Source organism: Atheta coriaria, unplaced genomic scaffold (assembly GCF_025399875.1).
Source record: "Atheta coriaria isolate IRGN ID8LTWV9N9 unplaced genomic scaffold, Caltech_Dcor_3.1 hic_scaffold_10_pilon, whole genome shotgun sequence".
NCBI lineage: Eukaryota > Metazoa > Arthropoda > Insecta > Coleoptera > Staphylinidae > Dalotia > Dalotia coriaria.
Window position 1 is genome coordinate 3,091,197 of NW_027045452.1, and position 19,159 is coordinate 3,110,355.

The following is a 19,159-nucleotide window of genomic DNA, read 5'->3' on the forward strand; positions in this document are numbered from 1 at the left end:
TAAGCGGTTTGTGCTCACTAAGCTATCCTCCCATGTACTTAGGTAGGGACAAAGGCAGGTCTTATTAAAATATATAAGTATCCCATCTCTTAGCTGTGTGAATGATGAATATTGTTTAGAAATTTGTGTACTAATCTTTTTCCGCTTTCAGGATAATCGCGGAAATTAGCTATTGGTTGTCATTAGGTAGGGTTTTAGGCCTTCCTTATCCTCATAGCTTAATGTCTTTTTCTTACAGCAATTTATAAGTGTGTGTGCTAATCAAATTTATTTCTTTTTAGGTGACATTTGTTTATTATTTTTCGTATTTGTTATTGTTATTTTAATTTGTGTGTGTGAAATGAGTTCCAAAAAATCCCTCACTAATGAATTATGTATTTCCTTTTAGCACTTTTACGTACTAATCACATACTTCTTCTATGTTTTCAGGGCGTTTGTCGAATTGATAACCACATTTTAATTTATGTTGCAGGATCCTGATGCTAAGCCATTGTGGGATGCTCTATGCCGTTTCTGGTATGTTCTATTCTTTGAAATTTACTAGTCACAACCTTTTGTTTGCTTGTTTGTTTGATAAGGTATCTGAAGCAAGCCAGGAACCAGAAATCCTCATTGCTAGATATGAGTGTATTAATCATTTATTACTAGTCCCTTGTGTCTGTTAAAATTTATGGAAAAACTGCCTAAAGTGAACTCGAAAGCTGAATGCTTTGTTGCTGCAAATGTCAATCCATCATTATTCAACTATGAATAAAGAAGATAATTCAAGAAACGGGATTCTAATATGACGGGAAAAGGACTTGCAATATACCAAAGGAAAGGAAGATTTTAAATGGGTGGAATTGTAGAAATGAGAAATTTGTCGAAAATTCTTTTAAAATGGGATTTGCAACCAAGAACCAGTCTGTATCAATTGAAATTTGTACTCGTTAATATTTGTAAACAAACTGCTTTACTCCCCAACTGACTTCATTTCAATTTGCATTAAAACATTTAGAGTCAATTGTCAACAGTTATATACTCACACACACACACACACACACACACACACACACACACACACACACACACACACACACACACACACACACACACACACACACACACATGTACATGCACTTACACTTTCTACCCTGTTCATGATCATTGACTGGGCCAGGGTATTGCTCTGCCTCGGCACAGCTTTTCCTAACATTTTTAACACAACTTACACATTTTTTTACATCATCATCATCCTAAATAAATCCGTAATTAAAACAATACAACATTGGGTTAGCATCAATAGAAACCGAAGTACCCAAAAGATTGAATTAGATTTCATTTTTCTGGGGAAAAGCATTTAAAAGTACCAACTTCAAATTGCATCATTTATAATAAGACCCGAAGAAACCAAGCAGATCGAGAATTTTCCCAAAGATAAGATAAAAGCCCGAAAATGAAAAGGATTAATCTAACCGAATTATTCCTGAACGAAGACCTGCACCAAAGAAATCGAAGATATAATGGACCCTAACACTAACTGTAACAACCAGAATCAACTTCAAGCTAGATACAACGAGAAAAAAAAATGGAAAAAATTGAATCAGATTGAAAATTAGAATTGGATATGAATGGCAACTGTGATAAATAATGTGCCTTGTGTGTTTTTAAGAAAAGGAGGTGTTTTATATAGTGCGGAGTGTGAAGTATAGTACAAAATAATCAACAACTATTTGTGGTTACAGAAGTGATGAAGACTGAAAATAAATGGAATTGGATACATCTCGAAAGAGAAATGAAATAAAAAATGGAAATGGTTAAAATGCTTGATATCAACTCGAGAAAGTGATGTGTTGTGAATTATTAATAGTGTGCGAATGTTGAAGTATATTGTGCGGGCCAAGTTATACAAGTGTTAGTAAAAGTGAGTGGAGGTTTAAAGATGAATAATTTTACATCAACAGTTTTAAATATCACTGAAAAGTCTATCCGAGTATCTAAGATGATGAGGCGTTCTTTGATATAAGGCAATATCAAAGAAGTTGAGGTGGAGTTACAATTACAATAAATATTTTGTGGCACAATATTTATTTTCATATATATTTTTAATGTTAAAAGAAGAAGCCGAAGAAGTAAATGTGATCCGTCCACGCCGAGGTCGATCCTGAGTCTCGAAAGCTCTGCTATCTTCCGCCTTGTGGGTCAGGCCTGATGTGTATAAATTCCATCAAGGAATGGTTCCCACCCTCGCAAAAGCTGGAAAGAAACTGAGGTAAATGTTATAAGAATCAATTTATTAAAACAAAATTGTTTATTTATTTATTTCGGTTAATGCTTACCTGCAGCTGAAGAAAAGGCCGATTTGAGCAGTTCCATCCACGCCGAACTCCATCCTGACGTATCCAGCTTCTCAGCGAGACCAAGCCTTTGGAGATCAGGGCTCGATGTGTATACCCATTTGAAGGAATGGGCTGCTGTCTCCAGGGGAATGAACAGCCGCCAAGATGCTGAGGTTAGTGTCATTACAATCAAAATTAATTATATTCTGCTCCCCGCAATACTATTAAATACGTACTCATAAATATGTATATAATTATTTACAGGAGCTGGATGATGACATCATGTCCTAGATATGAAGATGAGGTTTCAAGTATAGAGGGCAAGAGGCATAACAATGTGTACAGATTATGAATTTTTAATTGTTTTAATATTTTTGTTTGTTTTTCTTAGTTTTTCAAAAGAACTTCTATGCTAGAAGACGAGTTATTGTAATCGAGGAGGTCACATCTTCAACAGAGCAAATAAATTGATCAACAAATCTTAGAATGAGATTCAGAATCCAGAAGACAATCTTAATCGAATGAAATGAATATGGAATGGGAAATTGAAGCATAAAAGTTATTTAAATTGAAAAGCAAACATGGAATTTCAGCCAGTTTTCAATGGAAACGAATAAAATGGTGCAAATCAGAATCTACACATTACATATCACATTTTCAATATATCAACTTCTGTGCAGTGTTGTCTATAATTACTAACGCGCGAGTGTTGCAATATAGTGCGCGAAAGTGTTGAATTATATAGTGCGGGAGTGAAATCGAATTCCTCATCAGTTTTTACACTTCAGCATACATACACACATACAGTCACACTTTTTGCCTTGTTCATGATCATTGACGGGGTTCTTGGGTAGTGGCGTGCTTCGGCACATCTTACCTTACATTTTAACACAATCACCAACACATACACATTATCATAAATAACATATATATTAGTGCAGTGCAGTGAAGTGAGTGAGTAGTGTTCAAATATAATATACAAAATCCCAGAAGAAGGATAATAGATATTGAAACTAGAATTTCATCATCAACTGAAAATGGAAATGAATAAATCTCAGAAGAAATGGAATGAGAATAGAAATTATGAAATGCTGATGTCAACAGAATGTGCAGTGCGCGAGTGTTGAATTATAGTGCGGGAGTGAAAATCGAATTTCATCAGTTTTACACTTGCATACATACACATACACTCACACTTTTTGCCTTGTTCATGATCATTGACGGGGTTCTTGGGTAGTGGTGTGCTTCGGCACATCTTACCTTACATTTTAACACAATCACCAACACATACACATTATCATAAATAACATATAGATTAGTGCAGTGCAGTGAAGTGAGTGAGTTGTGTTCAAATATAATATACAAAACCCCAGAAGAAGGATAATAGATATTGAAACTAGGAATTTCATCATCAACTGAAAATGGAAATGAATAAATCTCAGAAAGAGAAATGGAATGAGAATAGAAATTATGAAATGCTGTGTATTGTAGTGCGCGAGTGTTGTTTCATAGTGCGGGAGTGAAATTCAAATAGCTTTAGTTAACAATTATATACATTCTCACACACACACACATACACATTTACACTTTTTACCCTGTTCATGATCATTGTCAGGGTTCTTGGGTATTGGTGTGCTTCGGCATATCTTACCTTACATTTTAACACAATCACCAACAAATAATACACATTATCATAAATATCATATATATTAGTGCAGTGCAGTGCAGTGAAGTGAGTGAGTAGTGTTCAAATATAAGTGCGCGTATCATTATTTTTCAGTGTCACTGTTTAACAACTGTTCAGGACGCAGAAAGCAAAAGACAAACCCCCAGAAGGAGGATAATATATATTGGCACTAGGAATTTCATCATCAACTGAAAATGGAAATGAATAAATCTCAGAATGAGAAATGAAATGAGATTGGAAATGAATGTGCAGTGCAGTGAAGGGTTGTGTATTATAGTGCGCGAGTGTTGAATTGTATGGTGCGTTTAGTTAAGCAAGTGGGTTAGTGCGGGAGTGCGCAAGTGTTGCAATATAGTGCGGGAGTGCTGAGACATTTAATAATTTCTTTACAGATGCATCAACAGTTTATACGCATTTTTTAACTGCACGAAAATTAATAGTCATTGAATTAATTGTCATGTTGCACGTTGTTGTTTTGCTTTTGAATGCGAAACAAGAAGATTCTTCCATCCTGAGGGCCAAGATGAGATAACGCATTCTATTTAAATAAGGAACATTTCATAAGAAGTTGAAGTGAGTAACAATAACAATTAATTTTTGGTTTCAATAATATTTAATTTTATTTATTTTTTTCTGTTAACAGAAGCCGAAGAAGATGATGTTATCCGTCCCCGGCGAGGTCGATCCTGAAGGTTCCAAATCAGCCAGCTTTCCAGCTGCCCCTAAGGGTCAGAGCCTGATGTGTATACCCATCAAGGAATGGGTTCCTACCCTCGCAAAGCCGGAAAGAAACTGAGGTAAATGTTATAAGAAAAAATTTATTAATACAAAATTATTTATTTACTTATTTTGTTAATATTATATGTAGCTGGAGATGAGGCCGATGCGGAGCAGTTCCATCCACGCCGCGGTCGATCCTGACGTATCCAGCTTCTCAGCGAGAACAAGCCTTTGGGGGTCAGGGCTCGATGTGTATACCCATCAAGGAATGAGCTGCTGCCTCCAGATGAATGAACAGCCGCCAAGATGCTGAGGTGAGTGTCATTACAATCAAAATTAATTACATTCTGCTCCCAATATTATTAATTATCTTAATTAGAGACTTTAAATAATATTTTAATATTATACATGATTTGAATTATTAGTCTGATGTTAAATAGATTACGTACTAATAAATATTTATATAATTATTTACAGGAGCTGGATGATGACATCATTTCCTTAGAAATTGAAGATGAGGTTTCAAGTATAGAGAGCAAGGGGCATAAACATGCACACAATTAATGAATTTTTAATCGCTTTAATATTTTTGTTTGTTTTCTTAGTTTTTTTCAAAAGAACTTCAATGCTAGAAGACGATCTTAAATCGTATGAAATAAATATGGGAATGGGAAAATTGAAGAAAAAAAGTTATTTAAATGGAAAAGCAACCATGGACCAGCCAGTATTATTGGAAAACGAATAAAATGGTAAACGGAATCTACTTTAATTTCAACTGAACTTCGTAGAATCAATCAGGCAACTATCAGTTAACAGTCATATACAGAATCAAGAATTCCAACGAAACTACGTTAAAACATCAAGTTAGAATCAACAGCAAATTGAGAAGAGCAAGAAATCAATTTGGATATTGGAATGAACATAAATAACAACAACAACTGTGATAAATAATAGTGTTTGTGTGTTTTTTATAGTGCACGAGTGCTGAATTATAGTGCGCGAGTGTTGTTTCATAGTGCGGGAGTGAAAACAATTACATACACTTACACACACACATTTACACTTTTTGCCCTGTTCATGATCATTGTCAGGGTTCTTGGGTATTGGTGTGCTTCGGCATATCTTACCTTACATTTTAACACAATCACCAACAAATAATACACATTATCATAAATAACATATATATTAGATATATTAGTGCAGTGCAGTGCAGTGAAGTGAGTGCAGTAGTGTTCAAATATAAGTGCGCATCATTATTTTTCAGTGTCACTGTTTAACAACTGTTCAGGACGTAGAAAACAGAAGACAAACCCCCAGAAGAAGGATAACAGATATTGGAACTAGGAATTTCATCATCAACTGAAAATGTAAATGAATAAATCTCAGATTGAGAAATGAAATGAGATTGGAAATTTTGAAATGCTGATGACAACAGAATGTGCAGTGCAGTGAAGTATTGTGTATTATAGTGCGCAAGTGTTGAATTATATTGTGCGTTTAGTTAAGCAAGGGTTAGTGCGGGAGTGCGCGAGTGTTTTAATACAGTGCGGGAGTTCTGAGATATTTAATAATTTCTTTACAGATGCATCAACAGTTTATACACATTTTTTAACTGCACGAAAATTAATAGTCACTGAATTGATTGTCATGTTGCACGTTGTTATGTTTTGTTTTTGAATGCGAAACAAGAAGATTCTTCCATTCATCATAAGAAGTTGAAGTGAGTAACAATAACAATTAATTTTTGGTTTCAATAATATTTAATTTTATTTATTTTTACTGTTAAAAGAAGCCGAAGAAGATGATGTTATCCGTCTCCGTCGAGCACGATCCTGAAGGTCCCAAATCAGTCTGCTTTCCAGCTACCCCTAAGGGTCAGGGCCTGATGTGTATACCCATCAAGGAATGGGTTCCTACCCTCAGAAAGCCGGAAAGAAACTGAGGTAAATGTTTTTAATTTATTAATACAAAAGTGTTTATTTATTTATTTTGTTAATGTTATCTGTAGCTGGAGAGCAGGTGCGGAACAGTTCCATCCACGCCGCGGTTGATCCTGACGTATCCAGCTTCTCAGCGAGACCAAGCCTTTGGGGGTCAGGGCTCGGTAAAAAAATTTATTTTCCAGATTTCCGCTTTAACTTCTGTATGTTATAGATATTAGTCCGTAGAGATATTCTCTGCGGTTGTACCTATTTATCTCTGTTAGTTTACAAGATATTTCGCGATTGGATAGAATGGGCCAAAATTAAAAAATGTCACTTTTTGCTTACTTTTTAGTCGCCTTTTTAGTACTTACTGTAGGGAAATATATATATTTTAGAATTTTTTATCGTTAGAGATTTTCCAGTCTTCTATAATCAGCAATTCGTTGGTTGCTCTGGCTTTTAGTTTAAGAGATATGAATTTTCAAAATCGTCGAAAAAAAGTATCAAGCACCCCTTGGCGATTTTTCTTAAGTAAAAATTTGTTTTCAATTTCCGCTTTAACTTCTACTGTATGTTATAGATATTAGTCCGTAGAAGATATTCTCTGCGAGTTGTACCTATTTATCTCTGTTAGTTTAGGATATTCGCGGTTGATTGAATGAAATGGGCAAAAATTAAAAAGTATAGCACTTTAGCACTTTTAGTCACCTTTTTCGACGCTACTGTAGAATATATATATTTGTTTTTATCTGGTACCAAATTTTCCAGTCTTCTATAATCAGCGATTCGTTGGATTTGCTCTGGCTTTTTAGTTTAATAGATATGAATTTTCTGTCGTCGAAAAGAGTATCAGAAAACTGTACCCCTTGGCAATTTTTCTTGCAGTAAAATTTTATTTTCAGTTTCCTTTAACTACTGTATGTTATAGATATTAGTCCGTAGAGATATTCTCTGCGACTTGTGCCTATTTATCTCTGGTAGTTTACGAGATATTCGCGATTGAATAGAATGGGCAAAAATTAAAAAATGTCACTTTTTGGCACTTTTAGTCGCCTTTTTCGACCCTTTACTGTAGGAAATATATATATTTTAAATTTTTTATCTGGTACAGAATTTTCCAGTCTTCTATAATTAACGAATTCGTTGGTTGCTCTGGCTTTTAGTTTGAGATATGCATTTCAAAATCGTCGAAAAAAAGTATCAAATTGAATTGAATGAAATGGGCAAAAATTAAATAATGTCACTTTTTAGCACTTTTAGTCGCGTTTTTGGGCTAAGCACATTTCTCAGACTTGTGCAATGCGCAGGCCGCGTTCAAAACTCGGAGCATTGCCGTACTTCTCCGCACTTTGACTGAACTTTCGAAACTATATAGAATACAGGGCAAGTCGCATGTAGCAGGTAGAAGAGGCCGGTTAAGTGTACGGCACGTACTTAATACTACCCTGCAGACTTGCACATAACAATAAAACTGACCCTACTTAAAACTTACTACCGTAACATCCTGTATATATAACCTTGAATAATATAAAGGGCACTGCAGGTCCGACGGCTGGCGGCTTTACCACCGCGTTTTTCGACCCTTTACAAAGGAAGAGCGAGAGGTGTTAAACGTCCAAACGAAAGATGGTGTTGAGAATGAAGCGGTGACGCCCTCAACTTAGTTACCAGATTCAAAATGACAATCAGTTTGAATTTCTTCAACTACAAACAACTTTAACAATTAATTTAATTAATAATTTATTATCGAATCGATTTATAAAGCCTACCATAGATACCAGGATAGCCCTTTTAGTTCAGGAAATTATAACCAAAAAGTTTGGCCCTGTTTTTCGGCCGAAAAAAATTGATGAAAACATGGTGTGGAAAACACTCTGTATTTCGCAAACTTTCTTTGAGTTTTTTTACCGCCATTTTATAGTTTAAGAGGCGCTCTACACAATTCATACTTGTTTTGTCCTCTAAAACGTTTGGAGTGCCTAAAATGCCCTTCGGCGGCGCGCCCTTTTTTGGGCGTATTATTATTCTTTGCGTTATTTCCATTTTAGATATGCTATGTCAGCACTTTACTACGAAAGCAGCTACCCAACAACTTCGTCAGAAAATGTTCCTCAATAAGTTAACCAAAATTCCCCTCAATAATCCTAACTGAAAATAGTTGGGTAGTCAAATTCTGAAACCCAATTTGCATTCGTAAAGTATTTCCAGTTGCTTATAAATGTAAGTTTGTCCACAAAGTGGTATATATTTCTTCAAATTGGTGTGTGCACTTGCACATGATGTTGATGGGCAACCGAGGCTGAGTAAGAGAATCCAATTCAGCAATAAGTTTGCTACATATAAACTGCATTTCTACACTGCATCGGCATTCAAACATTACTGATTGCAACCCTCTAGCAACAATTCATTTCCATCTCACTTCCTGGAAAATAAACGTAATAAAATAAGTATCACAATATTATATTATCATAGGTCATAGAGATATAAAATAACAAGAACGATCAATAGATTTTCACGTAAGCCCCTTTTAATCGAATAAGCACATTCAGAACTTGCATCCATTGTGTGCCACATATGTTTTTAGTTATCCACTCTTGCATACCCACATATTTAATATATAGCATGGACGTAATAAGTGCGTAAGTCATGTTGCAAGCAGAGATAACTGAGTTTATCCAAAACAATTTAGAGATTACCAAGAATTAACAAGCAATTATATCCAATGATATCATACTTAAATAGCTTCGTAAGCGCCATCCAATACTGGACTAGAGGAGCCATTAAGAAATTCCTCCAATTCGTCGCGTGTTTTCCGCGAGCCGTGAAATTCCTCATTTGATTTCTTCTTTTTGCGCTTGTCACGATCGCATTTGTACTCCTTCCTATCCTTGTCCTTCTCTTTATCTGTTTTATCTCTCTGCTTTTTAATTTTGGGTTTTTTCGACCTAGTAAAAGTTAAAGTATGTGTATACTAAATTTGATGCAAATTTTATGCTTATTGGTTACCTTGTCTTTTTTATGTTCCTTTTTAAAAACAGCTAAACTAGCAGGTTGCTCATCATCACTATTTGTCTGACTGGGATGCGGACTAATGCTATGTTTCGAGCTGAGCAGTTCCATGTGCACATTTGAAGAAGTGATACTAGTACTATCATCATAGACGGTACTTCCACTATAATCTAACGTCTGACTAATTGCGCTAACATCTTCACCACCTTCGGGAGACCTCCTCCATTTTGTGTCTACCCCCATCCAGGTATCAAAAGCATCTGAGGTAAGTTCTGAAATCTCCGAATTGATTGTGGAGTCAAACTCGTCGATTGTCTGCTTCATATCCATTTCCATCTCACTACTGCCACCGTTCTTGGGAAAGTTTTGTTTAACCTCCTCAAGGTCCAAATCATCTTGGTATTCTGACACTAGTGGATTACCTGTATCCCCGTCACTTTCGGAGTCTTCGGGATCATTCAACGCGCTAGGATAACTAGTCTGTACATCGTCAAGGAAACTTCTATCTAACTGACCGCCATCAGGACAGAACTCCTCGACAGATGTGATCGGACTAACTTCTAATCTTCGAAGATCCGGAAGACCATCATCCACACTTCGATCTTTTGGACCGAACTTGGAAACAAAACCAGAGCTTTGACTGCTTGACTTACTCGTGCTTTGCGAGGTTGAAACACGCAATGGAACAGTCATAGAACCAGCAGCATTTCCGTAAGGTATTGGTTTGCCCCCGCCAATTATAATCGACGCACTTTGCGAGCGTTTCACATCAGTTGTAATTTTGTTCGCTGCCAGTTGTTGACTGGACGTTGACATTGGAAAATTGGAGACGGGTGGAATGTTTGCATTCGAATCGGCCATTTCGCGTCGTTTTTTGTTCAGAGTCTCCTGGAAGTTGGAGTAATTGGCTTCGTCAGATTCGGCATACACGTCCAACTCTTGAATTGTCGCACATGTTTCTACTTCGTTACGTTCCAACTGCCTCAGAAGTGTCTCACGCTGTAACTGGAGGAATGGTAGATTGAAAAATTTGTGAAGCAATTTCAGACCGAAACCATTCCGCATTGATGACTCAGAATAACGAACCTGGGCAGTTCTAATTCTGCCAAAAAAATATTCAAATTAATATAGACAATATTTGGATGTGTTTTGCATATTTACCCATCAAGTGATTCAATATAATATGTGATGTGATCTGTTGTAACAGTTCGGTGATGAGACATATCACAATGATTTGCTAGAATTATAACAGGAATGTGAGGAGGAACTTTGCTCATTTCTCTTTGGACATAGTCAAAGGTCCTAAAAATATTGTATTTAATATAACTATAAATATAAATACAAATACCTATTTACTTACCAAGATTTAGTTATATCCATTACAAATATAACCCCATTTGTACCCTTGTACACATCTAAGAACTCTGCGTCCAAGGCTGCCTCCTCAGGTAGCTCAGAATTCTCCAACTTTAAGCCTTCAAAGTGTTTTTTCTTCTTGCCTTTATCCACAACATCCCAAACCTCTACTTTAACAATATCATCTGTGGCCTTATAATTCCACTGAATTGATGTTACTTGAATTTCATCAGTTGGTATGTATTCTTCAACAAACTTCTTTCCCTGTAGACGTTGAAACAATGCAGACTTACCAACATTTCTGTCACCTTTTATTATAATTTTCACTGCAAGTATGTAACACACAAATAATGAGTAGTTGTTAAGAATAAGTTATAGACTTACTGTTATATTGTACACCTCTTGCAAATTTCTTTTGCAGTGATGTGGACATTGTTTGATGAGTGGAGGCCTTAGACAGTGGAGCACTTGATGGTGCAGGTGCATCACTCTTGCTGGTTAGTCTCTTGATTGCATTGAACATGTTTGCAGGCAAAAGTTGATCTATTTTACCATATGTTAATATTGTAATGTTGTGATGTAGGTAACCTACATATATATTCTGGACACTTATTTAACTACCACTGTGCAAGAACAAAATTCAATGCCAGCTTAAATCGCGTTTATATTTACATGATCATTCAGACGGATTATCGATCGCCACATCACTGAGCTTTTGTTTCAATAAAATAACAGCAACTAAAATTGCCAGAGCAAGGTACAATATATAACTTTGTCAACAGTATCCATTTATGGTTCTACTGTGGTTTAGACATGTAGCTAGCTAGGTATATAGAGAAAATGTATGTAGAACCATGGTATATACAATATGCGGCACCAAGAAGGACGGTTGTTTTTAAACACTCCCAGATGGCACCAATAGTAGCATTTTACGGTTAATAGAATAGTGTCAATTTGAAATCCGTTAACAACAACAGACACAAAAAGGATCTTCTGACATCAAAATGAGGATGGGTTAATTTACGAAAGCACGCAAAACTAAAACTTGAAGTTTGGTGTTCTGATATATCAGTACATGGTCAAATGCAAATAATCGCAATTTTTACCTGTATTTGAATTTTTTGGTTATTAGCAAGTATTTTGCGCAGATTCATGATATTTTATACAATATACCTACACTTACTCTATTAGCAAAATTAGAAAGTTTTAGTCACTCAGTTGTCCAGAATTAAAAGTGGTGATTGAAGCGCCTCAACCGGACAAATCAAGAACCAAGACAAAAGTCTTGTTTTAGAGAAGTGTCGTTAAATCGAGGGACAGAAATGTATCGAAATATATGGATTTTACCACTTTTGTCAGTACATCTGAATTTATTATCCCTATTACACTTATTTCTAAATTTTCAAGTAAGTATTTCATTTGATTTATTCTGCTTTATCCTTCACTTATCTAGTTACCAATCACCCACAATATAGAGTTATAAATAATAATAACTAATTTTTAATCATAATGACAAGTAGTTAGGGTCGACCATTATTTTACATACATAATTTATTAAGAAAACATGGAATTATGTAAATTTTCAAGATCTTTCTCACGTTCTTTTGCTCTAATCTGTTCTGCTTTATAAAGTTCATATGTTTCATTATCAGTAGGTAGTTCATATCTGCACAGTGGACATGAATTTGTCTTACTTAACCATGGCAAGATGCACTCTGAATGAAAGATGTGTTTACAAGGCATTTCCTTCACTTGTAACCCAGTATCAAACTCCTTAAGACAAATGGGACATTGAACACCTTTTACAGAAAAAGCATTATTAGTTATTGTAGCTACAATGAGTTCAAAATGGTCAAATCCTACTAGACTTTTGTATCGTAACATCAGGTAAACTTGCAATTGCAGCTGCAGATGCTGGTGGTGGAAGATTCTTATCAATCCCAAGTTCTTCAAACATATTCATATCTTGCATGAGTCTTGCTAGGTGCAAAAAATGATTTGGTGCTTGTCCTTCCTGTAGTGGCTCCCAACCCATTTCTTCAAAGTAACTTGCCATTACAACTTTTTAAATTCTGAATTCTATTTTAATCTGAACTAGACGTATGACGAATCACTTTTGTTGCTTGCTGGTGTTTTCATAGGTTAGTATGTGCATATAACATTCTCTGGTTCATGCCTAAATTGACATGTCTGACGTATCTCGACGCAATACGGTTCTATAAGTGATAAGTATTGGCAGTAGCCGCAACAATAATTCAAATGAATACTTTAGGGGAGTTTCAAAGGAGTAATATTTAATTTGTTGCGAACGCGTTGCACATACTCTTGAAAAGTGTTGTTTTGGTCTCATCGAGGAGCTAACTGTAGCGACATCTAGCGGGGCCCTCAGCAAAACAAGGCAAACGTGACAGTATGCACCCATCGAGAGAGTTAGGAGGGGGAAAAGATCAAGCTAACAAAATGGCGAAAAAAAGTTCTTGACCCATAGATTAAAAAAAATATAGAGAGAACGACAACTCCCCTCTTTGTTTATAATTCAAAAAGATTGTATGTGAAAAAAGGCGCGTTAAAACGGAGAGTGTAATTAACTCTAAATAAATAAAATTTACTAAGATTTATGATTTTAATCAATAAGGGATTCAGTGGTTAGGTAAAGTTAATAAATACAAAACACAAATATTATACATATTTATTCCCATCATTTGGACCCTATACAATGTTTTTTTTTTAATATATCTAAGTACGTTGTCAGGTAATATAATATTTGTATGGAATGCTTATTACAATCAAATATCAATATTCATTTTGTTATCAATCGGAAAAGTACAAAGAACTTTAAAACGTCGATTCATCGTCGAGGCAAGAAAACGGTAAATTATAAATGAAGTCATGTCCGTCATGTACATTGTCTCAAATCAAGCTAGCACTAGACTAGAAGCATTAATATCAACAAATTAATCATCAAACTACCTGTACTGCACGCCGATTGGGCGAGCAAAATTCAAATATTATATTAAAGTCACGACAGAAATAAACAACAATATGAATATTGTGAATATACATTTCCCGATCTCATAAGATACATTTAACTAAGGCGATGATTTTTCGCGTCGCGCAGAAAGCCACTGAACCTTCCGGTCAAACGAGAGTCTCCCCTCGCTGTGAAGCTATTCACATTAACTTCCAGCGGTTATCATTCACAACGTTTTATAAATCAAGTGATCATATGCATTATCGTATTTTCAGGTTAGTTTTAGAGATGGTGGTTCGGTAGGTTTCTTCGGATTCATTGTTAATCATCAAATGGTATGCACGCAGTATATAGATATTGTATAATTATGTTAAAAGTATGTATCCTAAATTTACATTTGTTACAGTTAATTATCCAGTATATATATATATATATATATATATTTTATTCATATAGAACTATGTATTATTTAATTTTTTTGCAATTTTCTCATTTTTTCATTTAATTAATCGTATAAACATAAATTCATAAGGTTGGTTTTGTTGTTGTAGAAGTTTGTATTGATTACTAGTTAGTATTGTTATTCCTTGGTTTTCTATCTATAAACAGGCAATTTTTATTTCCATCTTCATGTCATGCAACTTTTCTATCATATTTGAAAGTTGTAGTAAATTTGCAATTATGTATCTTATGTACTTTATGATATCAATTAATTATAATATTCATTTAAATTTTAATCGTTACTTTACTTGTTAGTAATTTAAAATCGTCATTTGACAAATGGGGCACAGATCATGATATGTTTAGAAGTGGTGTTTGACTTATATATCTAATATTAGTTAGTCGACGTTTTGGAAATTGCAGTTTTCTGTGTCGTAGTATGCAAGTTTAATTTGTCGCCGAATTATAAGGAATTTCACCTTTTCTCATCTTTCGAACACTAGTGGATCTTTCTTTGAACGCGCGAAGGCGATTCAGCCGACAATATCAACATATTCTCTCAATAAAATTCGACTGGCGTTGAAAGCGATCAAATTTAACCTTCGATAGTAACGCACAAAAGCCACTACCTATATAAACCGAACGCGACAGACTTGTCCAGGTTGTTTTTTTTTTAGTAAGGTCGGATTGTTGTAGTGAATGCACTTTTTTGGTAATTGTAATCATGATATGCATGCGATGTATAAAGAAAGAGATACAGAAAAAATCACACTGGATGTTATTAGCGAACCTTGATTTTCACAGGACAAAAATTTTAGAATGCACGTTCACAGGAACCAACATATGAAGATAATTTTAGCTTTTCATCGGTCCCACTCGATGGCAATTTTGAATTTTTAAGTTAATATGCTTAAAATTCACATAATTTAAAAAACGCTTCCAAGCATTGCAACACAATAATGTGTTTTATGTTTGACTTGTCGTAGGTTTTTTTTTACAATTTTGTAGTTTCAAATGTGTTCGCGCTAAGTTCACTCTCTTGTTTTGCTAAGTGTAATAATTTCGTTTAAAGACGATGCGCTCGTTTTGTGTTGAGCTCGTTAGCAATCGAGTGCGCCCCGCGAGGCGCACCATGGACGGAAACAAACGCGGCTCGAGACACCGCGGATAAACTGCCTAAATGTCTAATATAACTACGACTCTTCATTTAATCTTACAAGTAAAACATACCATAGATATTTATACATTAGATTACTTCATTATGTTTTTTTCCTCATTTTCGATCTATAAATGCGCAGATGAACATTATTCACATCGACGCCTGTATAGTTTTTTTTATCCGCGCATCACATTTCTACTACATATCTACTTTGTCATTTCATCAGACCACTACAGTACTTTTTTGTGTTTTCGTGATTTCATCAATTTTCTCATCAAACAACTACTTGTATTACATTAAAGTCAGTAAACAAATCATATCACAAGAACTTCACACAAAAAGCGCTAGATCTTACCATTCAAAATTACCTAAATTCGCTCCACTTTAATTTCCTAAAGTAGCTTCAAACAATTACTATATGACAAAAAATTAGTATATTAGGTTATAAATACACAAATAATAAAAACGAAACAAATGTGATGTACTCGTACCACAAAACTACAATAATCGCAATCGAAAGATACTGACATATCAGTGCATCAAACCAGTTAAGTTGTTATCACTCTACAATTATTGTATAGATTAGATCAAACAAAACTGATAAAAATTAAATAAAAAAAACTTTGGTCTGCATTAATCATATAAAAATTATACTCTGTGACACTATCCTGTTTCTTCCTATTCACAATCAGTTTTATGTTTGTATCAGCGCGTTTAGTAATGTACCCGTTGATCAAATTGAAGCATGGTTTCTAGATTTTCTTAGATTGTCTGTTCATCTTACGATGCACGTTAAATGAAATCAAATGAAGCAAAGCAGACGGAAATGAAGGTTCGGGCCATTAAAGCTAAAATGAATAATCGGGACGGCAAATGTCGTTATACTTTGAATCAATCCTTCGTCGTAAGTTGCCTCAATAAAAACGCAAACTATTAATCCCAATTACTCTAAATCTACTATTGAAAATCGGTTGTTACACCTACCTCATTAAATTATCAAATAGCGTACCACTATTAAATATATATGCTATGTTCAATTTCTATTTTATCATCTTATAAGACTTCACCTTGGTTAGTTTTGGTTTTGAATTAACTTGGTATAGTTTGTTTTCCTTTCGTCCGACGCCTATCTAAATACATTTTTCTATTTTAAATATTTAGTACGTGTAAATCGTGTATAATTTAATAGAGATAAATACTTTGTTGTTAAATAGAATTCGGGCTCCGCCGCATACCTAATTGATAAAACTGTTTTCCTTGCAACGCTAATGTTGGTGGTTTGCGGTAATTGTTTCGGCGAGCGCATAACCAGAGTTATATTATTCGTTATGTTTCGTATCAGCCATTATATAACACGCGTCGTCAATACAGACTTGAGAGAGCCGATGCCAATATAACATATTTCGATTTTTGAAATGTGAAACAGAAGCTTCCTTCCGCATCTCCAAACTTCAGGCATATTTGGTATAGCGTAACACAGATTGATTGATATGTTTCAGTTTACTCTATTTTATAATAATTAATTTTCTTTAGTATAGCTCTGCCATCCCGGCGCTCCTTGCGTTTTGGGATGCGATTAGTTTTCTACGATTTCGATTCGCCAAACGCGGCGCCATACACATTTATATAAATAGATTACTTTAGCGATACTACAAGGAAACAACGTTTTCCAGATGAATACATACCAAACATGACGTATAATTAATATTGTTTTACTTTAGTTTTACTCTGTTTTTGTTTTATTTAATGCTTGTTCATGATTTGTGTGTAAGTTTCGGTTTGCATCGTTATAGGTGTTATCTTCGTATTTACTTCAATCCTTATTGCTTTAGTGTTCTTTTAATCGTAGAGGTATATAATTGAATTTTCCAAGTTTTCAAACTAAATGAATACATTTAAAAATTATTAACAAACGATCGCCGTCGGCCGTCGGCCGTCGGCAGGACTACACACTTAACTGATTAAATAGATAATACTTGTGATAATGAATACTTTCTAAAACTTAACTGATTCTCATCTCATTTGCTTAAATTTCATTCCATAATTTTATCAATTAATTAATTAGGTAATAATCAATATACTTATATAGGGCACCTTTGGTTTTAGCTTTTATCAATCTTGGTAATTTGAGTTTAAATGTGTTTTCTTTCTTTTCCATATGCTCAATATATAATACACTGTGGCTCACCGTACACGCAGCAAGCAATTATTAAATATTTGTTTTAGTATATAAGTATGTAATGTGTATATAGATTGTGTAAAATTATCCTCTTGTTTTATACTTAAAACGTTTTCGCGTACGCTATATGCAAAATGCAAAAATTTCCTTGCTTATTTTTGTTACCTTATTTTGTTTTGCATCGAGGCGCGCTAGATGCGACGCCCTTCGATTGATATGAATAAATTACCTGCAGGTTACAACAACAATGCGTTTTGTATTTTTGTTTGTGTGTGAATTGAAGTATATCACGGACTCGCTGTGAAACAACAGATCAAAACATCCCCCGTTCCGCATTGGATCACCCCTGGTGAAAGGCATTTCTCTGCCACCGCCGGTGTCTTAGCAGTAGATCGGCACCACTTTAGTAGTTCGTTGTCAGGTACTGAGGGGCAGATAAGAATTAAGATTGTCCATTTTCCTCTCCTTTTGTTCCCTAAAAACGTCACGTCTCAGCGTTAGTGCGACTTCATATAATCATAGCTGCTGAAAAGAACGAAAAACGCAAAACGTAAATTCGAAGGGTTGTCAATGAAATACACACACGTCTTCGTCTGCTTGAACCAAATGAAGAGAACGAAATCGAGAAACAAAAAAGCAGTGTCATACTCGGTGGGCAACAGTGGAGAAACTAATTCAAACAAATTGGTGAAATTGGTGAAGACTGTGAGTGAGAGTGTGTATTACAACAGACCTCCGCCGCCATTTTGCTCTTGGCGAACTCGACGCGGATGGGGCCGCGATCGGACGAAAGAAGGAACGAGCCCTGCAACGAAGTCATCGCGTGTGCCGCGCAGAGAACGTCCTGGTACTCCACGAAGGTGACAGGCGACCCACCCTTGGCGTGCATGCGGAGGCGGCAGAAGCCGGGGAAGCTGTGCAACAAGAACAACCATATCGTGTGTGTAGGGTGATGCGCATTCAGTGAGTGAGCCACTACTGGTTGCTACTCGAGAGACACGAACGCGCACAACTAGTCTTACCATCATTCGGTAGGGTGGTTGTAATATTTGGTGAGAAAGTGCAAACCTCATGCAAATCATGGAGTAAATCGTGATTGCAAACAAATCGGTATCACTCGCAAGTCATCATAGGGCCTACCTGCTAAAGATCTCCTTGAGTTCATGTTCGGAGACAAACTGACCCAGATTGGCGACGAAGAGCGTCGAACAGGGCGGATTAGTCATAGCGGTGCCAATACCGCTCGGCTGCGATGATGACGATCCTACAGGTGAGGCGAGCGCTGGACTGGGCAAAAAGTGAGGCAGAGAGGCGGCCGCCGCGGCATGGACCGACGTCAGTGCGGTCGGATGCGGCAGGGATAGCGATTGCTGGCATCAACAATATTTTCGATT

At 35.6% G+C, this 19,159-nt stretch overlaps 3 protein-coding genes and 1 long non-coding RNA gene across 4 annotated transcripts in view; 1 reads left to right on the forward strand and 3 right to left on the reverse strand.

Moving 5' to 3' along the window:
* The first annotated feature begins 3,505 nt into the window (after window positions 1-3,505).
* On the forward strand, window positions 3,506-6,823 carry LOC135800592 (uncharacterized). Its single transcript, XR_010550187.1, has 6 exons — window positions 3,506-4,578; window positions 4,649-4,802; window positions 4,874-5,039; window positions 5,203-6,445; window positions 6,515-6,668; window positions 6,734-6,823. It is a non-coding gene; the product is annotated as an uncharacterized lncRNA (long non-coding RNA).
* Window positions 6,824-8,834: 2,011 nt separating this feature from the next.
* On the reverse strand, window positions 8,835-11,903 carry LOC135800517 (rab-like protein 6). The gene is made up of 6 exons (XM_065313776.1): window positions 11,400-11,903; window positions 11,020-11,341; window positions 10,821-10,961; window positions 9,635-10,761; window positions 9,385-9,554; window positions 8,835-9,072 (listed from the first exon to the last, which is right to left on the reverse strand). The coding sequence occupies exons 1-5, from the start codon at window positions 11,536-11,538 to the stop codon at window positions 9,385-9,387; spliced, it is 1,899 nt and encodes a 632-aa protein (XP_065169848.1). The 5' UTR covers window positions 11,539-11,903; the 3' UTR covers window positions 8,835-9,072.
* Window positions 11,904-12,365: 462 nt separating this feature from the next.
* On the reverse strand, window positions 12,366-13,393 carry LOC135800516 (E3 ubiquitin-protein ligase RNF181-like). Its single transcript, XM_065313774.1, has 2 exons — window positions 12,879-13,393; window positions 12,366-12,814 (listed from the first exon to the last, which is right to left on the reverse strand). Exons 1-2 carry the CDS (start codon window positions 13,069-13,071, stop codon window positions 12,570-12,572), a joined length of 438 nt encoding a protein of 145 aa, XP_065169846.1. The 5' UTR covers window positions 13,072-13,393; the 3' UTR covers window positions 12,366-12,569.
* Window positions 13,394-13,690: 297 nt separating this feature from the next.
* The window catches only part of LOC135800294 (protein couch potato), a 53,761-nt gene continuing 48,292 nt past the window's right edge, over window positions 13,691-19,159 (reverse strand). Inside the window, 3 exon segments of the mRNA XM_065313490.1 lie at window positions 13,691-18,240; window positions 18,499-18,679; window positions 18,906-19,135. Coding sequence (XP_065169562.1) covers window positions 18,208-18,240; window positions 18,499-18,679; window positions 18,906-19,135 — 444 coding nt within the window. The 3' untranslated portion in view covers window positions 13,691-18,207.

Excerpts from the sequence above, each read along its gene's own strand:
- LOC135800517 (XM_065313776.1), bottom strand. The coding sequence starts at position 11,538 with ATGTTCAATGCAATCAAGAGACTAACCAGCAAGAGTGATGCACCTGCA. Across the intron at positions 10,762-10,820 it reads TATATTGAATCACTTGATGG|AATTAGAACTGCCCAGGTTC; the intron begins GTAAATATGCAA and ends TTTTTTTGGCAG. Across the intron at positions 9,555-9,634 it reads AACCAATAAGCATAAAATTT|ATAAAGAGAAGGACAAGGAT; the intron begins GCATCAAATTTA and ends GAGATAAAACAG.
- LOC135800516 (XM_065313774.1), bottom strand. The coding sequence starts at position 13,071 with ATGGCAAGTTACTTTGAAGAAATGGGTTGGGAGCCACTACAGGAAGGA. Across the intron at positions 12,815-12,878 it reads TGTTACGATACAAAAGTCTA|GTGTTCAATGTCCCATTTGT; the intron begins GTAGGATTTGAC and ends TTTCTGTAAAAG.